At 41.3% G+C, this 26,817-nt stretch overlaps 1 protein-coding gene across 8 annotated transcripts in view; it reads right to left on the bottom strand.

Moving 5' to 3' along the window:
- add3a (adducin 3 (gamma) a) overlaps nucleotides 1–26,817 on the bottom strand; it is a 127,665-nt gene that overhangs the window by 30,676 nt on the left and 70,172 nt on the right. For 4 of the 8 annotated variants that reach the window (XM_061721467.1, XM_061721522.1, XM_061721513.1 and 1 more), the window contains exons 1-5: nucleotides 22,980–23,385; nucleotides 16,636–16,880; nucleotides 3,211–3,349; nucleotides 2,044–2,195; nucleotides 1,079–1,159 (exon numbers count right to left, since the gene is read on the bottom strand). In XM_061721467.1, coding sequence (XP_061577451.1) covers nucleotides 1,079–1,159; nucleotides 2,044–2,195; nucleotides 3,211–3,349; nucleotides 16,636–16,830 — 567 coding nt within the window. In that variant the 5' untranslated portion in view covers nucleotides 16,831–16,880; nucleotides 22,980–23,385. Of the gene's footprint in view, nucleotides 1–1,078; nucleotides 1,160–2,043; nucleotides 2,196–3,210; nucleotides 3,350–16,635; nucleotides 16,881–21,131; nucleotides 21,152–22,979; nucleotides 23,386–26,817 lie in introns of those variants that run through there. The other 4 variants (XM_061721494.1, XM_061721486.1, XM_061721477.1 and 1 more) reach the window with 2 other exon arrangements.

The raw sequence follows: 26,817 nt of genomic DNA, 5'->3' as shown, positions 1-26,817 counted from the left end.
CTGTAAAAAATGTTAAAAATAAAACATGGGTAGATTTTGGCATGTCTGAAACAGAATCTGTTCATAACAGTCAATACGAGCACACGGTGTAAAGCCTTACTGTCTGTTACCTAGAAAAGGGAGCAGTTTTAAGCTAAACTTTATCAGATTTAGATCCCAGCGTGATTACCACTCCTGCAGGTCAAATAATGACCTCTGCCTGTCAGCAGCACGAGTGCTACCTCCAGCTGGCAGCGTACACCTGCAGATACATGGCACGCTTGTGTTTTTGCATAACAGCAGAACCAAGAGAAAAAGATAATACCATTTACTCCGAACTGAAACAAACTGATCAATATCACATGAAAAATGAGAGCGATAGATGAAAAAGAAAGTGAACTAGAAGGAGATAAAACAGGAGGAAACAGGGCTGTCAAACAACTTCTCGACCCACTCGCCCCACCCCGTGATGTGCACTCTGTGAACTGAGACACAAATAACTTGAGCCATCCGTAAAATCTGCTGAGAGGGCAGGCTACAGTTGTGCCAATATGACAGGAGCCGGTGACAAAGAACCATGACAAAAACGTGCAGAGATGGAGGGGGCTGAGATCAGGTTCACGCGCTGTTTGTATCTGCTTTCTATCTGAAGGAAATAACGAAGAAGAAGCAATAGGCTGATTTTGTCACGATGCGGTTTTGTTGAGGACCCAAACGCAGGAGAGCAGGAGGCAGGAGTTGGCAAAAAGCAGGATTTATTCAGCAAAAGCAAAAGCCCTGCTGAGCAGGATCCAAAAAAGGCAGACCAAAAACCAGAACTTAAACAGGATCAAAAACTTGACATGCCACATGGAGGGAGGAAACAGCACGGGCCAGCGAGGAGCAGGGAAAGACAAGACTAGATATACACAGGGGATAACGAGACACAGGTGCAGACGGGAAACAGGAGGGAACTGAAACTCAAACTGGGGGAAATGTCAAACCCTGACAGATTTAAAGCAAAAGCAGTAATGTTGCAAAGAACTTAAATGAGCGAGTAGAGGCATCAAAGTAAGCGCCCGTGTTTCAATCTGACTGCAGGTGTTCATTTTTTTCTTACCAGGTTTGAAGCAGACGCCTCAGCAAATGACAGACCTCTGGGGATGATGAGTATGTGGTCTTGCTCTTTACTGACTCGGGCCTGGAGAAAAGCAGGTCAGACTTTCAATTACTCCCAATATAAAGACAACTTAGCGGGGAAAAAAACAAACTATTTTTGTTATGAACTTTGTGTTTGTTTTCTAACACGTATCCCTGGACTCGTGTTTCTCTGTTTGTCATCCCTTTCTTGTCTTGTCACTACACGTGCGACTGATTTTTGCCCCTTTATCATGTAAACATCTTTAGGCACTGCTAGGGCTGTTCGATTAATCGATTTTAAATCGTAATCGCGATTATGTAATTAGAACGATGTTAAAACGTGAAAATCGTCCCTCAAGCCAGATGCGGTAGACCGTAGACCGGCTCGTGTTCAAACTTGCAAATGTGAATAGCAAATGTAATGACTGACATTACACACCTCTACCTCCTTCATGGGTTGCATTATTATTTAGCATGCAAAGACCCAGTTTAGTTTAATTAGAAAATGTCTTGTTTTATTTAATTGGAAATATAATTTACTGTATGTTTGCAAGTGCTGATTTGCTGATTTTTTTTTCAGAGATAAAACTTTTTATTTTATTATATTTTTTAAAACTTTTTTTCAACTTATTTTACAGAGTTTTGCACTTTATTCATTCATTTTTGGTTTAATAAGAGCAAAGTTTGCACTTAAAGCCCAATGGGGCAAATGTTCAATAAAAAAGCAGCATATTTGAAATAATTTCTTTGCCTTTTGTCAATTCACAAAATAATCGTAATCGTAATCGAAAATCGGTTTTGAGAGAAAAAAATCGAGATTTTATTTTTGGGCAAAATCGAACAGCCCTAGGCACTGCAATAATAATAATAATTAAAAAAAAACATGCAAACAGGGTGTAATACAAATGAATACTGAATGGTTTATTCAGTTTGCGTTCGTCTTACTGTGATGAAAGAGTTGGCGAAGTGTGCCCAGCTGTACAGGTCCACCAGTCTGTAGAGGCTGGCCAGTTTACAGCGCGTCAGCTTCTCTCCTTTCACCATGGAGGTGGATTCCATGCCGTACAAGTCGTTGATGGGAGTCACCATACCCAGACCTGAATGCACAAAGTTCAATCAAAGTGGGAGAAAAAAAAGAGTGCACAGATGAGAGATGCTGCTGGCAGATCCGTCTGTATTAACAATATAAATGAAAGCCACTCGCATGCAGACAACCGCATCCAACATCTGGATCCTTATCTCATGATGCATGTGATGCTGGAGCCACATCAGCACTCTAAACTGCTGTGACGCCAGAAACCGTTTACGCTTGAAATATTATGTCCTTTTATGACAAGCTCACATGAGGTAGTGAGGAAATGTTTGTGACACACTTTGTGACCTCATGGATGCAGCATAAAAGCAGGTCTTCATTACTCCGTTCACCACAGCTGTTTTTATGGGCTGGAGCCACGCGCCTCCACGCCGCGCTCTTCCTCAGTTGCTCCTTTAAAATGTTGGAAAACCCCCCAAATCTACTCTAGTCTAGGTCTGTGATGTCACAAATCCTAAAACATAAGAAGGGTTGCACACAGTGATTTGTTTCCAGACACAAGCGTTCCCAGAGAAAGGTAAGAGTTTCTGAGCTAGTAATCCCTCCAGACACCCAAATAAGTGTTTTCAAGTACAAAAAGTTTTAGTTTTTTTCACATCTTCTCTTTAATACTTTGTCGAATGCCAGTCCTTCCTTGGACGTCTGGGTATCTTTAAACGAGGATGTAAACAGGACTCCTATATTGTTTTTTTTATGTAAAAGTCTGCATTAGTTGTGCATTCCAGCCCTTTCATTGGAAGCAGACCTTTCATATGGACTCCTGGACAGAACTCAGTGAAATATTCACGGCTCTTCCGGAGTCTGGAGTTAGTTGGGTCGTCTAAGAGTGTTAATGCCTTTGAGCACATGGGGCTTATGGTTTAAAATATGGATCTCCCTTCCTGCAGTACTGATGCAGTGCCTTCTGTGTTTGGGGGGCAGCGGGGAAGCAGCTGGACTGTGGGAAAAGGTGGCAAATTCTGCTGAATCTTAGTGTTTGGTTGTCTGGGGTGACGGGCCACGGCGCAGCAAGCACTCACTGAGAGGGGAAGTGTTGAACCCGGCCACTGAGCTGGCCATGAAGAAGTCGGCGATCTGTCTCAGAGCCAGCAGTCCAGTTGGGTTGTTCCCTTTTCGTTGCTGCTCTTGGATCAGACTCTCCAGCTCCTCCTTGAAAGCCTGAGAGAGAGAGGAGAAGAGAGTGGACCAGTTTAGAGATGAAATCATCTCAATCTGAAGGAATACAGCCCATCGAGAAGTCTGAACATACCACTAAATCATGGGAGGAGTGACTAAAACAAAGCTGTATGGATTCATCTCATGAGACCTTGAACTGAAGATATGGGCTGTTCGATTAATCGATTTTAAATCGTAATCGCGATTATGTAATTAGAATGATGTTAAAACGTGAAACTCGTAAAATCGATTTTTCACTTTTTTTTTTTTTTTTTTTAACCTTGTCTGCACACATATTACTGATTGATACCATATTAATGATTGATGGAAATACCTCTCAATACCTGCGACAAGTGCCCCATCGGAGAGGCTCTTTAGTGTAGGAGGGGGCGTTGGAACATGCCACCGGGCATCCCTCAAGCCAGATGCGGTAGACCGGCTCGTGTTCCTTGCAAAAAACTTGCAAATGTGAATAGCAAATGTAATGACTGACATTACACACCTCTACCTCCTTCATGGGTTGCATTATTATTTAGCATGCAAAGACCCAGTTTAGTTTAATTAGAAAATGTCTTGTTTTATTTAATTGGAAATATAACTTACTGTATGTTTGCAAGTGCTGATTTGCTGATTTTTTTTTTTCAGAGATAAAACTTTATATTTTATTATATTTTTTAAAACTTTTTTTCAACTTATTTTACAGAGTTTTGCACTTTATTCATTCATTTTTGGTTTAATAAGAGCAAAGTTTGCACTTAAAGCCCAATGGGGCAAATGTTCAATAAAAAAACAGCATATTTGAAATCATTTCTTTGCCTTTTTTCAATTCACAAAATAATCGTAATCGAAAATCGGATTTTGAGAGAAAAAAATCGAGATTTTATCTTTGGGCAAAATCGAACAGCCCTACTGAAGATATGACGGTTTATTAAGGTGCAGTTCAACAGTCAAGACAGTTTAGTCCAAATTTACACAACTAAAAAGGCAGAATGAAATGATGAGAGGATGGTCAGACAGATGAGGGGGAAGCAGGAGATGGTGTGTGAAAGCTAAGAGAGACGTGACACAACGATTGAGGGAGATCTGTTAATCATAGATTAGATGTCCTTCTAGGCGGTCGATGTAAACACTCCACGAAGCTGGATCAGGATTGGCCGGAAGCACAACAAGCCGTGCCGGGATTGGCTGAATGTTAAGTTCACTGCTCGTGCTGCGGCAGGCGGCTCGGAGCGACTCGGAGAGTGTGTGTTTGCGGGTAATCCTCATGTTCAGACCGCGGCCGTCTGCTGAATCCACAGACACGATGCGCCGCGAGTGAGCAACGTCTCATGCAAAAAACAGCACAAGCAGCTGGCTGAAGGAGCAGACGTCACTGGATAATTGTATGTTTTCATTCAGCTTCAAAGCGACTCCTTCATATAATGCAGCAGCCCACTAAACAAAAGTTTAAACAGCATTTACAGGATCTTGATGACGGACACATAGAGGTCAGGCTGACATCAGTCTCAACCAGACACGTTCACAGCGACGCTGCAGTAAGGAACAGAATATGAGGCCCTACAGTATTTATCTCCACATAATCTTCATAAGGCTCTCAGGGGGCACACCCGCCTCTCTCTACCTGCTTAGGTAATTAAAGCCATGACCAGTCCATTCAACACCTAAACTCACACATGCTATATAAAGACCGACTCCTGCAGTCTGAGAGTAAGAAACGTCCAGATTTCAGCTCGTCTGACAGAGAAAGAGAGCCCGCATCGTCGTTGGCGCTCACGTTCTTACCTTTAATTGTGTCTTTTGGCTTCATGTTAGTAGAATATCATCATCCCTGCTTATTTATTTGTCGCATAGTAATTAAATATGTTGCATGTCGACTCTATTTTTACGTGACCCTGGTAAGAAATCATTATGTAACAGTTAAAGAAAAACAATATTCTCCCTTTAACCCGTAGACAAAGACTGATTTCACATATGAATACCAGAATAGGTCTTGCTAGTAGGGATGGGCGGTATATCGAGATTTTAATATATATCGATATATTTTCAAACACGATATGGTACCAGACAATATCGTTTATATCGATTTAAAATTATTATTATTATTATTTTTTTTTTTTTAATGATTTTGATATAGCTTATTTTGTGACAAATTGACTTGAATGTTTTATTTGAGATTTGCACAAATGTTTTGTTATTTGCACAACTGTCAACTTCAGTGGAAAAGTCTGCCTGTTACAGTCTACATTGTATTAATTGCACAGTGTATTTTAATTTAATTGTTATGCAAGAAAGGGATATTTGTTTTATTTTATTCAAGAAGCATTTTTATTCTATATATGCAGGCAGTTTATTTTTATTTCATTTGTTTTATACATTTTGATATTGTGCAGACCTCTGTTAATAAAGGAACCTGTGTGACATTTGGCACGAGGCTTTGTATTAAAACTGACTGTTTTTTTAAGGGTTTGCCTCAGAAAAAAATGAAGCTAACAGAGATGCTATGCTATAATGCTTTGGGGGAAACCCCAATTATGGCACAGAAAAAATATTGAGATATATATCGAGTATCGCCATTCAGCTAGAAAATATCGAGATATGACTTTTGGTCCATATCGCCCAGCCCTAGTGGAATATCATTATCCCTGCTTATTTATTTGTCGCATAGTAATTAAAAATGTTGCATGTCGACTCTATTTTTACGTGACCCTGGTAAGAAATCATTATGTAACAGTTAAAGAAAAACAATATTCTCCCTTTAACCTGTAGACAAAGACTGATTTCACATATGAATACCAGAATAGGTCTTGCTAGGATACAAGATTACACACTGAGACCAACTCTGCATCTTTGGTGTCCGCAGTCATCCACATAGGCTGTACGTTTGAGGCCTAACCAGCTTCACCCCATCCCTTTCTGACTGAACCCACCTCATAAATTGGCAGCCAAATCAATTTAGCGTATGAGAAAAATAGGTCACGGCATAGTTTCTGTGTGATAACAGCTCTAGCAAGGCAACATCCATTATTTACGCCTTTATTTCATCTCAGCGCTTATGCAACAGTCGACAGACTCCTGATGAAGCCGCGTCTGTGCCTTGAAACATCTCCCTTTCTGCGCCCCCTGCGTCCCTGAGTCACCCCCAGAGATGGGTCCATTAGTGTAACTGGTGTTTGTGGCGTTTGCGTCTGTGTGGGGGTGTTTTGTTAAAAGTAGAGCAGCCCTTCGTGTTAGGACACACAGTCTCGCAGCGCTGCTGGTTCTGAGTTCTGGCCAGACATTCCTCTGTCTCTGGTAGCGAGGTTGCTGCGGCAACGGGTTTGTCGCAGTCATCCGACAGTGAAGGCTCAGGCCTTTTTTTTTTTTTCTTTTCTTTTGCTATCAGTAAATGTTGCCAGTTGTCAGCACTTTAGAGACTGTTGGCAGTCAGACTGTCATTAGGGCCAGAGAGCTAAGAGACTCAACAAGACTCAGCCGCGAGAAGACTTGTCATCCGCTGTACCATCAAACCTGCAGCTTAATTGGTCCCAAAGGGTTAATAGCAGAAGTTTCGTGTCATTTTTAAAACCATTTAAGCACAGCTGATGGAAAATGTTTGCTTATTTCAGCCCACAGCAGATTCTAAACTCCAGCAGCTTTTGTGATAATCGAGAGACTCGATGAAGAGACATATCTAATATCCATCCTCCTTCTGTTGCCAAACACCAGCTATGCTAAATGCTACGCTAAATGATCTAAAGTACTCACCTAACAGAAATAAACAATGTCATTAAAACACTAAAAATGAATAGAAACAATACATTTGAAAACAAAAAGTTAAAAGGCTTTCAAATGTATGGGGCTGAAGGGAGCTTAGGTATCCTGGATTCATATATATATATATATATATATATATATATATATATATATATATATATATATATGTATATACCGTATTTTCTGGACTATAAGCCGCTACTTTTTTCATAGGTTTTCAAGCGTGCGGCTTATACAAAGGTGCGGCTATTCTGTGGATTTTTCTTTTTAGAATAAAAACTAAGACAAAATAAATGCAAAGAAGAATACACTACTTCTTCTTTAGCAGATAGAAGTAGGTAGAAGCAGATTTCAAACAGATAAACAGATAAATAAATACCGGTTATTTTCTCTTGGTTCTGTCCAGTTTTAATCAGCAAAGTTGCTGCCGTGTTAAAAGACACTGTTAGGAAAGGATGTATTTAGGTACAAACATGCACATCATTTACAGTTCAAAATCCTTCTGGACATGTAGTAAATGTCTAATCTAACAACATAAATATCTGCGGCTTGCATATCTTTTTTTTTTTTTAAATAGAGCGGATGTGGCTTGTATGCAGGTGCGGCTTATAGTCCAGAAAATACAGTATATATATATACATACACACACATACACATACTCACACGTATCTGTATATATTCACACAACTGTCACCAAGCTTGTGAAGTGGCAGACATCAAGAAACACACAATAGTAGACATCTGCTCCACAATTTCTATGTTTGCAGGTCCAACGAGATTATGACAGCAGGGATTTGATTCCAGTCATCTGAACAGATTAATCCAGGGACTTGCAGTGTATCGTATCATTAATATTTCAGGGAAACCCCCCCCACATGTTCAGCAAAGTGAATAACATGGTGTGTGAAGGTTTCTGTTTTCTTTTGTTTCCTATATGGCTTGACTGCACACATCTGCCACTCCAACTTCAAAACAGAATGTCAGAAAAAAAGATTATTTTTAGTTTTTTGCAATTTCAATTCTTAGCATTCCTGACTTATTTGAAAAAGAGTAAAAAAAAGACTTGAAAGAAGTGGAGTGAGACTGTTTAAATAAATAAAAAAGCTAAATTTTGAGTGATCAGCTGCCATTTCATCCGTGGTACAACACAGACCGGATCAGATATTTGTAATAAATTATCTTTATTACATTACTTTGGTGGATTTGAAGCAATCGCTGTGTTTTCTTTGTGTCTGGGTAATCTGATGGACATCATTTTGGAGCACATGTTTTTCTACGGGGGGAACTTTATCGCCACTTACAACTTTAATGGTTGGTTAACAGAATCATATCTCCACATGCCGGTTTCAGAGGCTCTGAGTCACATCGACCGAAAGACGACGGAAAACTTTCTGTATGACGTGTGCTCCAGTTGATGTCATAAATCTTTCCTTATATTTCCTCGCAGGTGACACCGAGAGTGCCGTACATCATCCTGTGGGAAACAACCTCCGGGCATTTTAAGACTTTGCTGGAGAGAGGCCAAACTTGCACGTCTGAGCTTGTGTCCTTTGAGAAATCAGAGTTGGCCTCAGTGGTGTTATCATTACATCATACACGTCTTTGTGTGGAATGAAGTGCGGTGGGCTATAACCCGCCGTAACACTTTTTTAATTAGGTGCCTTATAAAAGCAGGCTATTGTTAAGCTTCACACAACAAAGTCTGGAAAACAACAGCGAGTATTTGACAAAGCCCAAATTTGGCTTCTCATTATCGAAAGCTCATTATGAAAAGTTAAGTACTGTTTTCTTATGACTTTTAAAGTGCTGTTTTGGGGTCGATTCCTGTGACTGGGTGAGGATTACTGTGTCAGAGTTCACCTGAAAGAACAAAGACCTGAACGTGTAGCTATCTTGGTGATAAATCACATTCATCCCAGCTGGCAGAGTAAACAGAAACTAAAGGAGAACATAAAAGAATGAATAACGGGCGCATGTGCACACACACACACACACACACACACACACACACACACACACACACACACACACACACACACACACACACACACACACACACACACACACACACACACACACACACACACACACACACACACACACACACACACACACACACACACACACACACTCAGGCCAGGTGAGGCCTGTAATTTCAGATCCAGCCTCCCCAGTTATGTCAGCACAATGCCGTTCTTTCAAGCAGCCAACGTGACCGTGTTACAAACTAGAGATGCTTGCCTGCCAGCTTGCCAATGCTATTGATTCCCCTCATTTCACCTCGGAGTACGTGCAGCAGAGAAAATGGTCCCTAACTGCAGCTGCGGCGTCACACACTTCACTGCAGAACACTGCCTGCCCTTCTTCTGGGGTAATACGGCGCTTGCTTGCCTCAATAGAAAGTGCTGGTGATGTGACACCGATCCGATCCCAGACTTCTGCTTCACTCAAACGCAACATTTGTGAAATGCTTTCACAAAGTGGGGGATTCACCTGAATTATTTCTAAGTGAAATAATAAGAGTCCTGTTTTTAAAGAGATTTAGAAGAAGACTGATTAATCGACTCGGTACGTCCCTACTTGCAGATGTCTTCATGCAACTTAGTTTGTGATTTTTTTACATTTAATGCATTTCAGTTACCGGATAGAGAGACTAATGTAATTATTACTTAAAACACAAGGGAGCCAAGGGAACTAAATTCTTTTGACATTTGCTCTGTGCAGCCTTTACATAACAGGAGTTTACAAAGGGGCGCACCGACAGTTCGTGTTGCTGTCAGATTCTGTGGGTCCTGCTCCTCTGCTGGAGGTTTCACTGAGGTCGACACCCTTGGAGATGGAGGAAAATGCCAAAGAGAAACACAGCTGTCGAAACCTGGCTCCGAGAGGAAATGTGGCGGTTTTAAAAAAGACTCTCCAGAGCGAGTTCAGCCCCTAATGTTCTTTCAAATGAGACCTTCAGGAAAGAGAAGAGAAAACATAATCGAGAACACTTGTAACATTTGCTTCAGATGGGGGGGGGGGGGGTCCGGAGCAGAAACCACCAAAGAAGCATAAATCACCCACTTGTGTCCTCCAGAGACTGAATGTGAAGGCGCGCTTCCTTTGAAAACCGCAGGACAAGCGCAAATGAAGCGGACTAAATTTACCACTTGGCATCACAAAGAAAATACTATGGATGGTGAACAGGCTGTGCCACGAGCTGGAGAAGTGCACACGAGGGGAAGAGGAAAAATAGGAAAATAATAGAAAAAAAACAACATAATAACATAGACAAAAGTAGGACGGATGAGGATGCTTAAAATAGCAGTGGTATGTGGAAGTACAAGTCAAATTCAATTTCATCTGATTTAATCTCCTGCTTCTGGTGGCTTTTAACCTCCGTCCTTCATGATGTAAACAGTCACAGCAGCATCAGCCAGCAGAGACTCGCAGACGCGCTTTCTGCAGTTTAACCCACACATGTTAATATCCGGATTACCAAACATGACATTGTTGGATGTCAATTTACATCCAAACGTTTCCTTTCTAAAAGTATCTGAACCCTCTCAAGCGTGCCTCAGCAGCCTCCCAGGGAAGACGCTTGTCAGCTGACTTTGGCTACTAAAAAGTGTTATAAACTTTCCTTTTTAAAAAAGAAAACAGGATCATCCTGTAAACTGTGCCCATGTTTTGTCCATAAACATTTACAGGTGCTGAAAATGTAACTGTTGCATGTGCACTCCGTTTGGGACTTTTTGATTGATTGGGTTTTCCCAGTTTTCCCCATGTCTGCATGTCACTGCTGCATGCAATCAGAGGTGGACAGAGTACTCAACCCCAGTACTTGAGTAAGAGTACAAATACTACTGGTCAAAATTTACTCCGTTACAAGTAAAAGTAGCTCAGTCAAAATATTACTCGAGTAAGAGTAGAAAAGTACTTGCTTTTAAAGGTACTTAAGTATCCAAAAGTAAATGCTTTTAAATTTACTTTAAGTAATAGTAAAAGTAAGAGTAAATTTCTTATTTTCCACATCAGTAAATTACTATATTTTTTCTAAATTAATTTAAGGATCTTTTAACTATTGTTTCTGAGAATTAACTCTTTGAAACCAGCTGCACTGATGTGCTGCTTTTAGAACCACAATGTTATATAAAACCTGCAGAAACACCAAAAACAAATCAGATGAATGGGATCATAAGAGGACAGCAGATGATGCAGAGTTTATTAACAATCATGAACTGAAACCAAAAGAACCTGCACCATCCAAGTAAGTCTGGATCCCCCTCAAAGACCACTGCTTTACAAAAAACTACATCTCTGCTTTCAATAACTCTAAACTAAACACTAAAATGTTGAAGTCACTTAACTTTACAGGAAGGACATGTACCAGTACAATATAGCAATATAGAGCATGACAAACTGTCTCCCAATGTCTGTCTTGTCTCCTCCTTTGACAAGAACAGCTTGTGTCCAATAGGATTTTAGGGAAGAAGAAAAAAGAGCAGACCTGAAAGTAACGAGTACTTTTCAGCCTTCCTAGAAATTTACTCGAGTAAAAGTAAAAATATTTGTCTTGGAAATGTATTCAAGTAAGAGTAATAAGTACCAAAGAAATCTAATACTCAAGTAAAGTACAAATCCTCTGGATATGTACTTAAGTACAGTACTCAAGTAAATTTACTGTCCACCACTGCATGCAATCAAATATCCACATTTCTCGGTAGGTTTAATAACCAATCAGCCTGTCAAAGTTGGGTACTTTGAAAAGTAAACACAGCTGGATGAATGGGAGGACTGAGTTAAATCAGCTGAGCTGATCTTGTCCCGCCTGGTCTATATTGGTCCGGCTTTAAATACAACCTGCCATCTGAGCAATTGAAACGTGTAATCTGGAGCCGCCACTAGACCCATAACATTGGAATGAAAACAAACAGAGAAAGAAGGCTGGAGGAGGGATGCGAGGGAGGGGAAAGAGGCATACTGTATGTGTGGAAACCCAGCTGTGTATACGTCGGAGTGGCAAACTGAGAAACATGGAAAACGAAACTGAGATAACGCCATTCCCAGCTGGGGTCAGACACGTGCTATTGTTGTCGCTGAATATGGAGAGAGAGAAAGAGAGGGAAAATAAGCTGAACTGAGAGGCCAACTGTCTTCATGTGAGGGCCGTGAACGCTACAGGGAACCACCTGTCGCTGCCGCTGCCTGAGCGCTGTTTGGCTCATGTTCAAAACCACATCAAAGTTGGAGGGATTTTCAAAAACATTGCGTGACCACACACACAACACACTGGCAGAGCGAGGAAACACACACATGCAGTGTGATGCGGCTGTAAATAAAGACGAGGTGACACAACAACAGTACTTGCAGGTGAAGACAAAACAGCCTGTGCCAGTGAACCGTCAGCACCACAGATAATCCATCCAACAACCAAATCTGCTGCTTTCTCAGGCCCGGGAGATGAAAGTGGGCACAACATGCAGGTGAGGTCGACTCTAGGCTGCTCACTCAGAGATAAACAACCATGCAGGCTCGAGGTCACTCAAAACTAACATTTATACTTTTTACTGTGAAAGGACACTAGAGACACTCTGTGAACTTTTTGAACTCATAAGCTACCTCACACTGTGCAATATTTTCTATTTCCTGTCCATAATGTCCCAATATTCCTTACCTATCTATGTGCAATACTCTTCCATCCTTTCAGTGCAATATTCTTCCACCCATTCATGTACATTTTTATTTTATTCTCCCATTCACTCTTTTCTTATAGTGTATATATATATATATTTATGTTTACTTTTTTTTGTTCATTTTTGTTGTGTACAGTTTACTTGCTTATATAGTCTTGCATTTGTTTTGCACTTTGACGGAACTGCTGCCTAATTTCATTGTAGAAGTATAATGATAATAAAGGCTTTCTATTTCTATTTCTATTTCTAGAGAACACAGAAAAGGATAAAAATGTTACATAATTACAGAATATTCTATCTGAACAAGCTGTAAAAAAAAAAAATAATCTTTTCTACACATACACAAACAAGTTTGTAGCTGATTTCAGAGGGTGGTGAAGCTCGATTTAGCGTTGACATTCATTTAACCTTAATAACCTAATTTAACCTTAATATCCCGGCATCTGCCTGATTTACGAGGCTCACAAGTTCCTCAGTTCCACCAACTGCGTCTGCCGGTCATTCAACGTGCTGATCTGTTGCTGATAAGGATGTATCGATGCCGGCTCTGCCAGACACACCACAGGAAATATCAGCGACGTTCCAGACAGAAGCTCAATAACAACCTGACAGCGCCCTGCAGCAGTCTGACCGCTTAGGCCAGCGCCCTTAAATGCACGACTGGACTTGTGACTGGAAAACGCTGCCAGAGTATCAAGTGGAAACCTTCATCAGCACGACTGCACGACTTTTGCACCTCGACATCTGGCGCGAAACACACCAGCCCAGAGAAAACCACGCTTGGTATGTGCAGCGCATATTTGAAATTTAAAAAAAGACCTGTCCATACCATCAGGCATCTTCGACTCCAATATCAGCTGCACGCACTTTTAACTGGGCTCGTGTTACACGTGTTTGTAAAGCTTCATTCAGGACATGCAGTGCATGTACCCTCGCCTCATCTCTGCACTATAAATCTGCCCCTGACTCTGAAACCACAGCGTATATCAGTAATCTACAGCACCAGTGCATACAGGCATGCACCTTGCAGCTCTATCCCACTATACACAGAGGTGTGCATGTCAGCGACAGACCAGCCTTAAGTCAATAGTGTAAAGTAAACACTCCGTGTGTTGAAAGCTGGGGCCGTGTTGGGAAATATCCACAAAACGTGACACAACTGTTCAAAGTGCACTAAAGAAATAGTAAAATCCTGAAGGACAACACAGCGCCGTCCTTACACAAGTCTCTGGCTTTGATTGGGGTTTGAGTATATGAGATGGGTTGGGCCGTTATGTCAAGAATGAAGAATCAAGTTCCCGGTAGGGGCACAAGTGCATATATCAGTCCCTCCAGTAATCTGCGATGCTGCGAGCGCAACTATTATTGCAAATTCAGCTACGCTTACTAGTGTGAGACGGAAATATGTTTTGCATTTGCCAACGAAAGTCACCGCCAAGGACCGTGCTCTACAGTCTCCTCATGCTCTGCATGAAAGCGGCAGTAAATCATTTTGCACTTCATGCAATATTGTGGTCGAACACAAATGGAAATCATCGACTGACATTTTTCCACCGCAAAACACCAACGGAGAGTCTCGGGACGGCGGGAACAGACGAGACAAATCACCGTGACAGAATTTTTAACATCCACATCTGTTGCAAGTGCTGACAGAATCGAAGTGAGTTCAAGTCAATAATAATTTGATGCATAGTTTGAAGTTATGCTCGACTAAAAACAACGCATGCTCGTCTGTGTCCATGACTATCGATGTGTTTGTGATCAAGGATTGAAGTGGGGAAATATTAAAAGGTTGGAGTGAGATGCATAAACATGGTACGGAAGCCGTGGGACGGTCCAAAGAGTAAAAGGAAGGGGAAAGAGTTCATCTGATCAAAGTGAAACAGTTTAAAGAGTTCATCTGATCAAAGTGAAACAGTTTAAAGAGTTCATCTGATCAAAGTGAAACAGTTTATCGTAAAATCTGCCTCTCTGTGAAAGAGGTTCAACATCAACATCTTATCTTGATACCTTACTCTTTTTATTCTACCTCTTCTTCCATAGATCTGTGAAGACTGGGTGGCTGCCTGCACAGCAGTTAGGTGTAATGACACCACTCAGTTTTAAAAGCAACTTTAGCTGGCGGGAGAGGTATTTTCTTATTCTGTAATTACTTATTATGCCACAGATTCTTCTCTTTTCTTTTTGCGTTTAAACAATAAAGCTACAATGGAGAGCGTTCTGCTGGATGGTGAAGTCTTCTCCAAATGCACTTACTACAATAAAACATTTTGGAATATCAGAATTTTTCATTCCTAATTCACTATTTCAAACATTTTTCAGGTGATTTTGCAAAAAATAGAATAAAAACACTAAAAACCACGGCATACTTTTGTCGCAACTTTTCATTCAGACCCAGAACAGTGCTGCTGGCCTGGAAGGCGCTCGGCGAGCGTCACCGGTGAGCCTGGATGAGGGTGTGGCGGCTCGTGGTTACATTAGGGTTTCCCTGAGCCGCAGACTGCTGTGATTCTGTGGCTCGTGTCACAACAACAACACAAGCACTTGCACGGGGGCACGTGTGATGCGCTCCCTGCTGTAACTTGTTAAGCAATCCTGTGATTAGGGGAACAGTAACTGACAGAAAAGAAAAAAGGAACCAATTACTCAACGTCTGTGAGGGGAAAATGAGCTTGGTGCAAACTTCTCTGTGTTGTTTTGTGGCATTTTGGATTCAGTACATCACTCGATCAGTTTTCAGTGGCTTTGCCAGGCCCTGTTCCATCGTGAACCGAAAAGCAGGAGGGGATTGTGCTCAACAGGTATCAAGTCTATCGAGAGCAAATAAAATAAATACTTTTGCCCTAATGTTTAAACCAACAGGCAAAGGGCCAGTTCCACTGAGGAATCCGAAGCAGCCGAGGAAAGTCTCCACAGACGTGGGCAGGGCGTGCGAAACCCACAAAAGAAACATCTGAGCCAGTCAAAGAATTCAAACCCATTTCCTTGATAATAAAAGGACCCAGCTTCAGTCTGCAGCTGACTCGTTCTTCCACAACAAAACTCACCACCCCAGATCAACATGAGCCGAGAAGAGTCACCAGCTTCTGAAGAGACTGGAAACAAGCATCTGAGGCTTTATACCAGGGGTATTCAACTAGATTCGGCCGGGGGCCACATCTGCAAAAGGACTGTATGGAGAGGGCCGCACAATTTGAAAATGTGGGGGTTTTCAAAATGTATTTTGCACTCAAAGACGAAGACTTATGTAAATATAATACATTTGTATTATACATTTGAATATATCTAGCTTACATATGAATTATGTATTAATTGTCTCCAGATTTAGTAATTGTGAATGTTAAATATAATATTCAGATAAAGAAATATTATTTTGAATGCAAGTTCATTTTGAAACCATGCATTGTGCAAACTTAATGAAATTGATATTGACCTACTTTTAATAAAACATGCTATAATGACAGAGCACCACTTCCCACCAAGATTTCCTTATTTGAATATTATATTAAGCATTGAGCACAAGCTTTTTAGTCCATAGTAGCCAGTTATAAAAATATTATTAAAATAAATAAATAAATAAATAAATAAATTTTTTTCAAGAAACACCCCCTTTTTTGAAATATGACCGGGGGCCACATAAAAGCTCCTGGCGGGCCGCATGTGGCCCGCGGGCCGCCAATTGAATAGCCCTGCTTTATACAAAGGACCTTCCTGTCTTTTCACTTTGTTGGCTTTGGTTGACAATGGGGAAAATGAGGCCTTGAATGTCATCATTGTACCTGTCTTGTCTCCAGAATCACTTTGTCTGACTGGTGCTGTGCAAAAAAAAAAAAGTTATCTTTCCTCCGTCTTACTTACAGGGCTCTGTAGTATCTGTGTGACACGCTTCTTCTGCTCCAGGACGTTGAAGTCCTGCCGGAGATCGGGCGACATGTTCCTGGCTCTGATGTACTCCGGATCGTTGACGTTGACCCGGTCGAAGTAGCGCACCTTGGTCCCTCCGCTGGGCGGCGGAGGAGTGGTCACCACCCCTTCGTGGTTGTCTGCGCTCATGCCTGCGTCGCCTTACTTGTTTGCTCTATCGCAGCCGCTCTGTCTCGCACCTGAAAAGCAGAGAGGAGGACAAGTTAGAATACAAATACTACAAATATTTGCCCTGGTGCGCGTTTAAGTCGTTTGACACCGATGCGAAACAGCGGGCATAGGACAATCCAATTCTCTGGCAAATAAGAGAATGACCTGCCTGTTGGTGCCAGATGACACAAACAGAACCACACTGTGTGCTCGTCAAACAGGAAAAGGACTGCCCTTTTGTGGGACCCCAGAGCAGGGTATTCTTTGGGTTGATGTAAATAATGACACCGTCCTGACAGCAGAGGTTTTGTTCCACACACACACATACACACACACACACACACACACACCAGTGCACGCAAGCGTTAGCTAGGTCATTCTGACAGTTCCCCCGACAGCGTGGATGAGCAGGACGTTCGGGCCTCGACTGCGGAGATTTTACTCCAACCGCTCATTCTCAGGTCACCTGGCACAACAACAAGCATTCTGCAGGATACAGGAACTGCATGCAATCAAAACAACAACTACAACCGCCTTTGTCGCCTCGCCAAAGGAAAAACCCAATACAGGAAAAAAGATAACAGTAAAACACACGAGACCTCATAAATAGCCCTCGTTGTGAGGGTTAAAGACGACGCGGTGGATATAGAAAATAAAACCTCGTCTCAGAGGACCCATCGCAACGTACATTGTAGCAGAGAATGAAAAGCTGGTGATGTACTAAGAAGAGGCGGGACTTATGGGATCGCTACCAGATGGTTTAATGGCTTGTAGAGGAAAGGGAGTGAGAGATGGAGAGTGTTTAATGGCGGGATCACACTGATTTCTTTTTTTTTTTATATATGTTTTTATTGGCAGATTGTTTCAACAATACAGAGCAAAACAGATGAACATACCTTTTTTTTTTTTTTCCCCTCTCCCCATCCCTCCCCCCATGGTTATCATCATTAAATTTCCTTTGGGAATAGCAAAAAATAAATAAAAATAAACAAAAAATAAAACAAATAATAACAATAAAATAAAAAAAAAATAGTAAATAAATTAAAAAAAAAAAATACTAATACAGTGACATAAAATCACACTGATTTCTGGTGAAAAATCCAAATGATCATCTGACGGCAAGAAGGTCAGACCTAGGAAGTTCCCCCGGGACGTCTCCTTCCCTTGTTGCCAGCTCTGTATGGTGAGGAGAGGGGGGGGGGTGATTTTGTTTGATAAATTCCACTAAGCTGCTGATTCTGTCAGATGCCACTGACAAAGATGGACGAGATTAGAGGGGACGTGCGACTCGGTGTATCCGGCCCAAGGCGTCACACTCAGACAAAACAAAGCTAAGACATCCGCCCACGTGGAGGAACGTGCACTATGGCGTGCAGTGTTTTTAGAGGACTTTTCTTCGTTACCACACTTGACTGAGTTGAAGCTGGTGCCGACACTGAGGACACTCAAAACAAACATTTCTGCAAGCAGAAATAAAAGGTACCACATGCGTGAAAAACCGCGTCTTTCCAGACGTTTTCAACACCTTGTTTAAGAGCACTTAAAGGATGGCGTTCCAAATCATTCATCTTTTTTTCCCCCGCCTGTATCTCCTCCATTGGAGGATTTATTGGTAGATCTGCGGGAAACCCCTTTTAGATGCGGTTAGCCACACGGTTAACAACTTTAATGGAGAGTAAACCTGCAGGTCTGTTTAACCCGCAGAGACCGAGGCTGTGATGGGTGAGACGAGCAATACTTCCTATATGTTGTAATCTTAACAAAAAAAAAACAAAACAACCCTTTGGGAACAAAGGAAACATCTCATATCTACCTCCATCCCTTACTAAAGCTGTGATTTATACAACGGAAATAAATATAAGCGTCCCAAAAAAAATCCTGTAATTGAAAGCAGTTGGAGCTCGCTGAGTTATGTAACCCGATACTGGATTCATCCTCCTGCCGGGCCTGTTCTGCTTACAGAGTGGTTGTGCACAGGAAAAGAGTGGAATAAACTGCAGATTCATATAACAGCTCCAAATAATTGGTTTGGGGTAGGGGTGGGATTGCAAAAATAAAAATAAAGAAAGAATTAAATGTGATTGAAAGAGAGCCTCTTTGCTGATCTGTGTGAAATTGTCATCATGTTTTCCTCTGATGCCTCTCTGAACCAGCGCCAAAAACTTCAAACATAAATGGTTTGTCGAGTACACGGTACACAGGAGCTCAGGCCTGAAACCTGCTGCATGACTGGAATCCTGTATGGGACCAATGCAACAGCTGGAGCTCCACCAAAATAAAGTCACCCCCCCCACTCACACTCGTATATGGACCTCCATCCCCCACACACTAGCTCCCCCGTCTCTGTCAATAGATCATTGTCCTCATCCCAAACCATCTCGGTGTGGATGCATCCAGAGAGCTCCATGGGCTGGGATGTTCAGGTGGAGGCTCTGCTGCATGTTACATTTTTTTCTTCCATGATTCACACGTCCTGGTCCCCGCGTTTGTTGAAACAAACGTACGGAAACTGCCCAACAGTACCCGTTGATTCTGGAGTTGCAAGTGTTGCTACTAATCAAGCTGCAACATGAAATATGGGTTAAAAAGGGAAAATCAATTACATTTAAGGAAAAGAATGACACAAGAATAAATACAAACTGTGAATTTTACATTTATTTTGACTTTTGTTAAGACAGTTTGAATTCAAACTCAGTTTTGTTTCCTTTCCACACATTCCTTTATAAATGTGAATCTCTGAGTTTTATCCCTCATCATGACATTTATGATCGCGTTAATGTATCTTGGCGGTCGAAGCTGGGAGGCTTTTTTTATCTTCTTTTTCCTCTTTAATTATTCGTGCTTTTATGTTAGTTATGTAAAGCACTTTTTGTGGCACAACTTGTATAAAAAGTGCTACATAAATTACATTTGATTGATTGATTAGTTGATTTAGGGTTGTTGTTTTTTCTTCTTTCTTTTTGTCACACACGACAAGTCATTCCAGTATCAGACCCTCTTCTTCCTCTGCAACGCTTGTGTAATTATGCAGTTCTTGCAGAGACTAGCCTTTATATCTGTAAGCTTTGGTTCTGTCTTTAACACATTCTTTAAAACTGTTTTATGTAAAGCACTTTAATTTATCTTGTACATGACATGTGCTTGCCTTGCCTATAAAGTGTACATATTTTTGGATCGTTGCTTTTTATCCTTATCTATCTATCTATCTATCTATCTATCTATCTATCTATCTATCTATCTATCTATCTATCTATCTATCTATCTATCTATCTATCTATCTATCTATCTATCTATCTATCTATGAGAAAGTTGATTCTGATTCTGTAATTCCTTCTCAATGTGATTATGTGAACTTATGATAAAGATGATTAGTTGAACAGTGCTGTCTAAGGTCCTGAGTGGCCAGATTTAGCTTACATCCTAACTCTATGTGCATGGTAATTATTAGTTATTTACTTTATTATGAACACTAACAACAATGGCGGGCTGGACAGCATGAATCGATCTACAGTATATAGAAAAGAAATTGATCATACAAAATGAGAAATAGCAAGTATCCATACTGTCTGCAATGAAATGAAAGTAAAAGTGTACGTAAGAATGAAAGTGATTTTCTTTCCCGTGATATCGGTTGTATTTCACACCTGAGGTTGAGATACGGCTGCTCTTTGATATTTTAGAGCAGTGATTGATAAGCGCTGCGTCAATCGTACCTGATAGACGAGGCCGGCTGTGTTTACTGAGAGGGGTTGGACCCGGAACCGCCGCCCCAGGCAAGGTTAGCGCAGCCTCTCACCCTTTGACCTCAATGACCCGCCCCCCCCTCCACACCCTCAGCTGTCTTCTGTCTATTTTCATGAGAAATCTCAGTTTTAGCATTAAAAATGTTAACTAAAGTGAAATGTGCAGCTGGCTGAAGACTTTGATTGACAGTTGCTGCTCTTATTAGTCAGCACCAGATAGTTTTTAGTTTTTCTTTTATTGGAATATACTTTGCTATATAGTCTTTTGAGTTTCGGGTCGTTTTTGTTACGTTGGAGTATCACTAGCAGCATCATCACTAGCAGAGGACTCCCTTAGTCCTTTCATACAGATACCCCGTGACAATATGGAAAAGGCTGCATTGTTTATGTTATAATTGCTCGGGGGTCATGGTCATGTTCTGGGTCTCTGGAAAGCGCCTAGAGACAACTTCTGTTGTAATAGACGCTATTTAGATAAAATTGAATTGAATCAAATTGAATTGAATCGTTAGGAAGCCGTTGCTCATCAATACTGACCAGGTAGAGACTCCGTAACACCGTATCACTGTGATCTCCCAAACAGCTGGCTTGATAAATCAGTGGAGCGACAGAGACGTTGTTGTTGAGGAGGACTTCTTCTTCCCCATCTCACACTCAGTTATGCAACTATTGCCACTGCCAGATCACATGCATATTAACTTTGACCCCTAAACTGTTGTCCACTGACATTTAGAGTGAGGGAAACTCGAGAGAACGATGTGGGTTCAAACAGGCTTGTTTCTTTGTTTAATCTACTAGAACAAAAAGTTAGAAAGAAAAAATAAGCCATCATGTTGAACAACAAGGGACAACCTCACAGACGTTTGCCCTACTGATGTGCGGCTGCTTTCTCCTCACCACCAGAACTAGTCCCCCCCACCCACATCAACATCTATAACAGGCTCTTAGTGTATTGTATCGCTATCTTTAGTGTACTGTATCTAAGACAAGGTGCTCACCCGCCATGCCTCAGCGCTCCTCTGACATTTGGAGAACGAGAACCATATGATAAGAACTAGTGGCTCAGACGACGCGCAACTCTCCACCCTCATGTGTCGACAGCCACCTAATCATGAAGCCTACATCTACCCATGTATGGCGTCTGCTGCTGCATCTCTGTCTGGCCCTGTCGCGCACTCTTTTTTTTTTCTCTGCCAACGCAGATGCTCTTACAACAACCTCATCTACATTTTTCAGAACTCACAAAAACATTCAAAAGGACATGCGACAACTAAAACAAAACATGTCCCAAAAGTTTTGATGTCACAGACAGAACACACATGAGCAATGAGCAGAAGCTCACCAACGCTGCCCACTCCACGTACACACCTCATATCTTCAAAGATAGCCTGCCTGTGTTTCTGCCACCTCTAAAAATAGACAAACCACCTTAGGGTGGTGTTACAACCCCAATAGGAACAATACCAGGAAAGAATCAGTTCTTTGCTAATTATATCCATGCAAACTGTCAAAGGCAGAGCAAATACACACACACACACACACACACACACACACACACACACACACACACACACACACACACACACACACACACACACACACACACACACACACACACACACACACACACACACACACACACACACACACACACACACACACACACACACACACACACACAGGTGTAGGTGTGCCCCATGTCTGCTTCACAGATTTAGCAGTGAAACTTGAGGAGCGTGTGTGAGCCAAATGCCCGGGAGTTTGCATGCTCCTCCGTAGCCTGTACTGTAAGATGATGAAAGCTCTCCCCCATGCCAGCGGTCGCTGCCTCCACTGCTGCAGGGCAATCGATTGTTGCTCGGCTTGCCCTTTCTTCCACTTCATTCTTTCGTCTGCAAAACCACATGTGATCCTTGTGCAGGTTGCAGACACCAAAACACAAGTATCCTACTTCAAAAGCATTCCTTCCAACTTATTGATCTACGTTAGAAACGCCATATGTTGATTCTTGCTGCCTCAATGACTCTAAAACTCACTTGCGTCTTCCCTCCAAGAGAGCCTCCACAGTGTTGCGCTTTAGAGATAATAACCAGTGCTAATCTCCTCTTGTGTTCACGCTCACAGCACTACTAGTGCCAAGTGTGTTTATGGTGCAGGAGTGTGTGCCCATGGAGCCATACGGACATGGAATTCCCCTCAAATTACACCGTTTAAGGGCTAGCAGCCTTGGGAGTCATGCTCGTGCAGCTGGTAGAAAAACAAAAACAGAAATGAATGGGCTGAAAGGCATAAGATGCCTTTAAAACAACAGAGGAACCAAACATCCAACTAGCTGCACAGACATGGAAATTTAACATATAAACGTGTAACCTGAATCCAACCAACCTTGCTTGTTCCCTGGTCAGTGAATGGCTGAGGACAGGCAGTAGTGGCAGGCGGCAGAGGCAAAACGCATGTCTGTGTTTCTCACTGCTGCACTCAAAATTCCAACAGAGAAGCCGGGAAAGGCGAGTGAAAGAGGAAGAGCGATATGCAAACCACTGCAAGTGAGAGCCGGGCAGTGATCAGAGAACGAGTCGCTCCACTTATCCGTCCTGATTTTCCATATAGATGCTCTAGGCTCGGGCTGCCAACACACATCAGATTCTCCCAGATTCCTTCAGGCTCCGATCCCCGGCTGCCCCGGCGTTCATCAGCAAGGAGAAGTACCAACAGCTGTGAGTGTGTTTGTGAGAGGATATACGAGTGCGAGTGTGTGTGTGTGTGTGTTCCCTCAGCGAACGAGGGTGTGTGTTTGTGTGGAAAAGAAGCTAAAGAAACCACGTGACACAGGCTTAATCCCCCGCCCACTGGCCTGAAAGTACACACACACACACACACACACCAAACAGATTCAGGCAAACACACACATACCGTCTGTTAGACCAATCAGAGCTCAGGGTCACACTCTAATCACCCCTCCTCCTCCCCCCTCTCCTCCTACTCCGTTGCCTGCACTCTTTCTCTCTCTCTGTCTAGTCTAGTCTTTTTTGCCTCTTTTTTTCTTTGATCCATTCACTTTCTGGTCCATCTCCCACATTCTACAATCGCCTCTCTGTGTCTGTCTTTTTATGTCTCTTTCCACACCCTCCTCTACCTCATCGCCCCTTCTCGTCGACTGTACCAAAGGTCATCGTTTATGAGTTTGGCTGGCAGTGGCGTAGCCGTAGCCACACAGCCCGCTACAACAGACACAACTGTGTGTCTTTTACCGCCACAGCTGCCCCGCCAATTCAGCGTGATATCGCTCTCAGATGAACACACGGTAGAAATATGCAGAGAGAACAGTCGAAACATGGCAGGTCAGAGTAAAAGGTGAGCCACGTGAAATGACGTGAAAATTCGGTATTTTCTTCCCTTTTATCATAACGCACCACCACTTCTTACAATCCTACATTTCCACAAACTAATAAAGTGCACAAACAATCCAAACATGTTGTTCAATTTATGCTGACATAGGGTATACATGTGTGGATGAAAGGACACAATGCTGTTTTTGTCATCTTTCTTTCTTTCTTTCTTTCTTTCTTTCTTTCTTTCTTTCTTTCTTTCTTTCTTTCTTTCTTTCTTTCTTTCTTTCTTTCTTTCTTTCTTTCTTTCTTTCTTTCTTTCTTTCTTTCTTTCTGTGTCGTTTTCTCTTTCAGGGTTGGCTGTAGTTTGCACATGAATTATGAAGTTCTAAATGAAGCACATGACATCAGCAGACGCACCAGGATATAGCCTGGTGGGATGGTTGGTACAAAAAAAAAAACTAAATACTGAAAACATTTGTGGCCACTGGAGCCTATTAACTAAATTCTTCATGAACAGGTAGGTGCCAACTAAACAGTTGTTGATTAAGCACCTTTTACATTTGAATATGCACCGATTCTTCTGCGTTACCTTTGTCATACTTTAGTAGTAAATAAAGTAAATAAATAACATTCATGGTTCGCGTTTTCAAAGATTAAAGATATATTTGCAAATCAGAAAAATCTATTTCATTACCTTTTTTTTTTTTTTTTTTTTTTTTTACATTTGCCTGTCCCTTTGGGATTCTGTGCTGATGGCATTTTGACTTTGTTGATAAGGAGGCACTGGGATGGAAGTAGCTTGCTGCTAAAGTTAGATTTAATTTCTATCTCAAAGGATCTCCCTAAAGGAGTGGAGGTTAAGTGTCTGAGATTTACTATTTTTTTTCTGGCTTGATCGCTTGTTGCTGGTGTGTGATGTTGTTCCATGGTTGGCTACGATACCGGGAAAGGAGTTCAAATTTACTTTGGGTGTTTTGTGCTGATGGTAGGGACGGGTGACCACAAGGGCTAGATGAAGCTTCCTAAAAGTAATTAAATATTCATTCAAGTTTGACTGAAACCTATATTTTAACATGGAGAGAGAGAAAAAAAAGAATTTATGCTGCTTTAATCATCATGGAGCAGTAATAAATTCAGCTTAGAGTAAAACAAATGTCATCTACAGTAAAGATAAATGTTTCAGTAAACTGTATTTAATAATGATCTGGGGATGGAAGAACTTTATATGACTCATTTATTAACCACAAATACAGCGGTTCACACCATCCAGCAGTATTCAAAGGTGAAAAAGTTTAAAGTCCCAGCTGTTGATCAACAACTACATTTACCACATCAGAAGTGCACCATGTTATGAAATGTTCCTTCCTGCATGAGAACAGCATCCATGCCAGAGTTACTGCACATGCTTCATTACTTTAGGTTCTTGTGTCACAAAAACCCAACGGATGCTGTCAAAAGGGCGTTGACTAACCCCAACCCTAAAACAGCTGAGTCCATGAAAGCTTCAGAGTATATCATAGGAAAGGAGAGTGCGTGACAATTAGGGCTGCACAATATAATGCTTTATGATATATCATCGTTGAAATTAATGATAATAATATGACCTGTGATCTTGAAACCAATACTGAAGTATAAGTGCTTATGGCTCTCTGCTTTGTAGCTATAATTGACCCCTGACAATAATCAGCCTGTGCAGACACTGAAAATAACATGTTTTTAACATTGAGGTGGAGGTTCAGTCTGAAAATGGAAAAATATAGTAACAAAACAAAGAGATTGACATTAAGACTGTGATTGAATGGCCTTTGGAAAACAATAGAGGACTGTGCATTGCAGTGTTTTGTTGTTTTTTTTGCAATACAGATTGATACTGATTTTTTTTTCAGAGATAAAACTTTATATTTATTATATTTTTTAAAACTTTTTTCAACTTATTTTACAGAGCTTTGCACTTTATTCATTCATTTTTGGTTTAATAAGAGCAAAGTTGGCACTTAAAGCCCAATGGGGCAAATGTTCAATAAAAAAACAGCATATTTGAAATCATTTCTTTGCCTTTTGTCAATTCACAAAATAATCGTAATCGTAATCGAAAATCGGATTTTGAGAGAAAAAAATCGAGATTTTATTTTTGGGCAAAATCGAACAGCCCTATCATCTACATTGATATCTCAATATGATACATTGTTGATTTTTTGTGAATCCCCATTGAAGATGTGTACAAAATCAATATTCAGAAAAACCTAATGGTTAGAAACACATTTGTTGTGCGTTTTATTCTATTGGGCAGTCCAGAATCATTTAATGCATAAAAAAAATAAATACAAAAATGTTGCATTACCCTGGGAAGGAATGTGCCAACAGACAACATGACCATAAATGGCCATTGTCTGATATATATTGGGGATCCACAATCAGGGTTCACTAGTAGGGAAGAAACTCACAGATGAACAAACCTGATGCGTGAGGAGAAACCTGATAAGCGAGCCTTGAAAGACGCCGTTTTAGCTATAGCTGCAATAATCAATAGAGCTTTGCACATTTGCATTTTTTACTTTATTGACACCAAAAAATCTAAAGTATCCAGGATGCAGTTTGCTTTGCAAAGGCTTTGAGAATTTCATGTTTTCATCTGTCACAAAAAACCATCCAGGGCGTAACTGATTCTGTTGGACGTCAGTGTGGATTAGAACAAATGAGGGCAAATACACAGTTGTGTTCATACAGGGTTACTTTAAGTGATAAGCCTGAAAAGTCACCAGGAGGCCGGGTCTCAACATTACAAAGTTATACTGGGATTAAAGTACTGGGACAAAGAAAACAGCCTAAAACACAGCTTTGAATAAAACTAAGTGATATTGATGACATTACTGTTTTTCTTTATTGACCAT

Source organism: Cololabis saira, chromosome 1 (genome assembly GCF_033807715.1).
Source record: "Cololabis saira isolate AMF1-May2022 chromosome 1, fColSai1.1, whole genome shotgun sequence".
In the NCBI taxonomy this organism is placed as follows: domain Eukaryota; kingdom Metazoa; phylum Chordata; class Actinopteri; order Beloniformes; family Belonidae; genus Cololabis; species Cololabis saira.
This window is presented reverse-complemented; position numbering and strand designations above follow the sequence as displayed.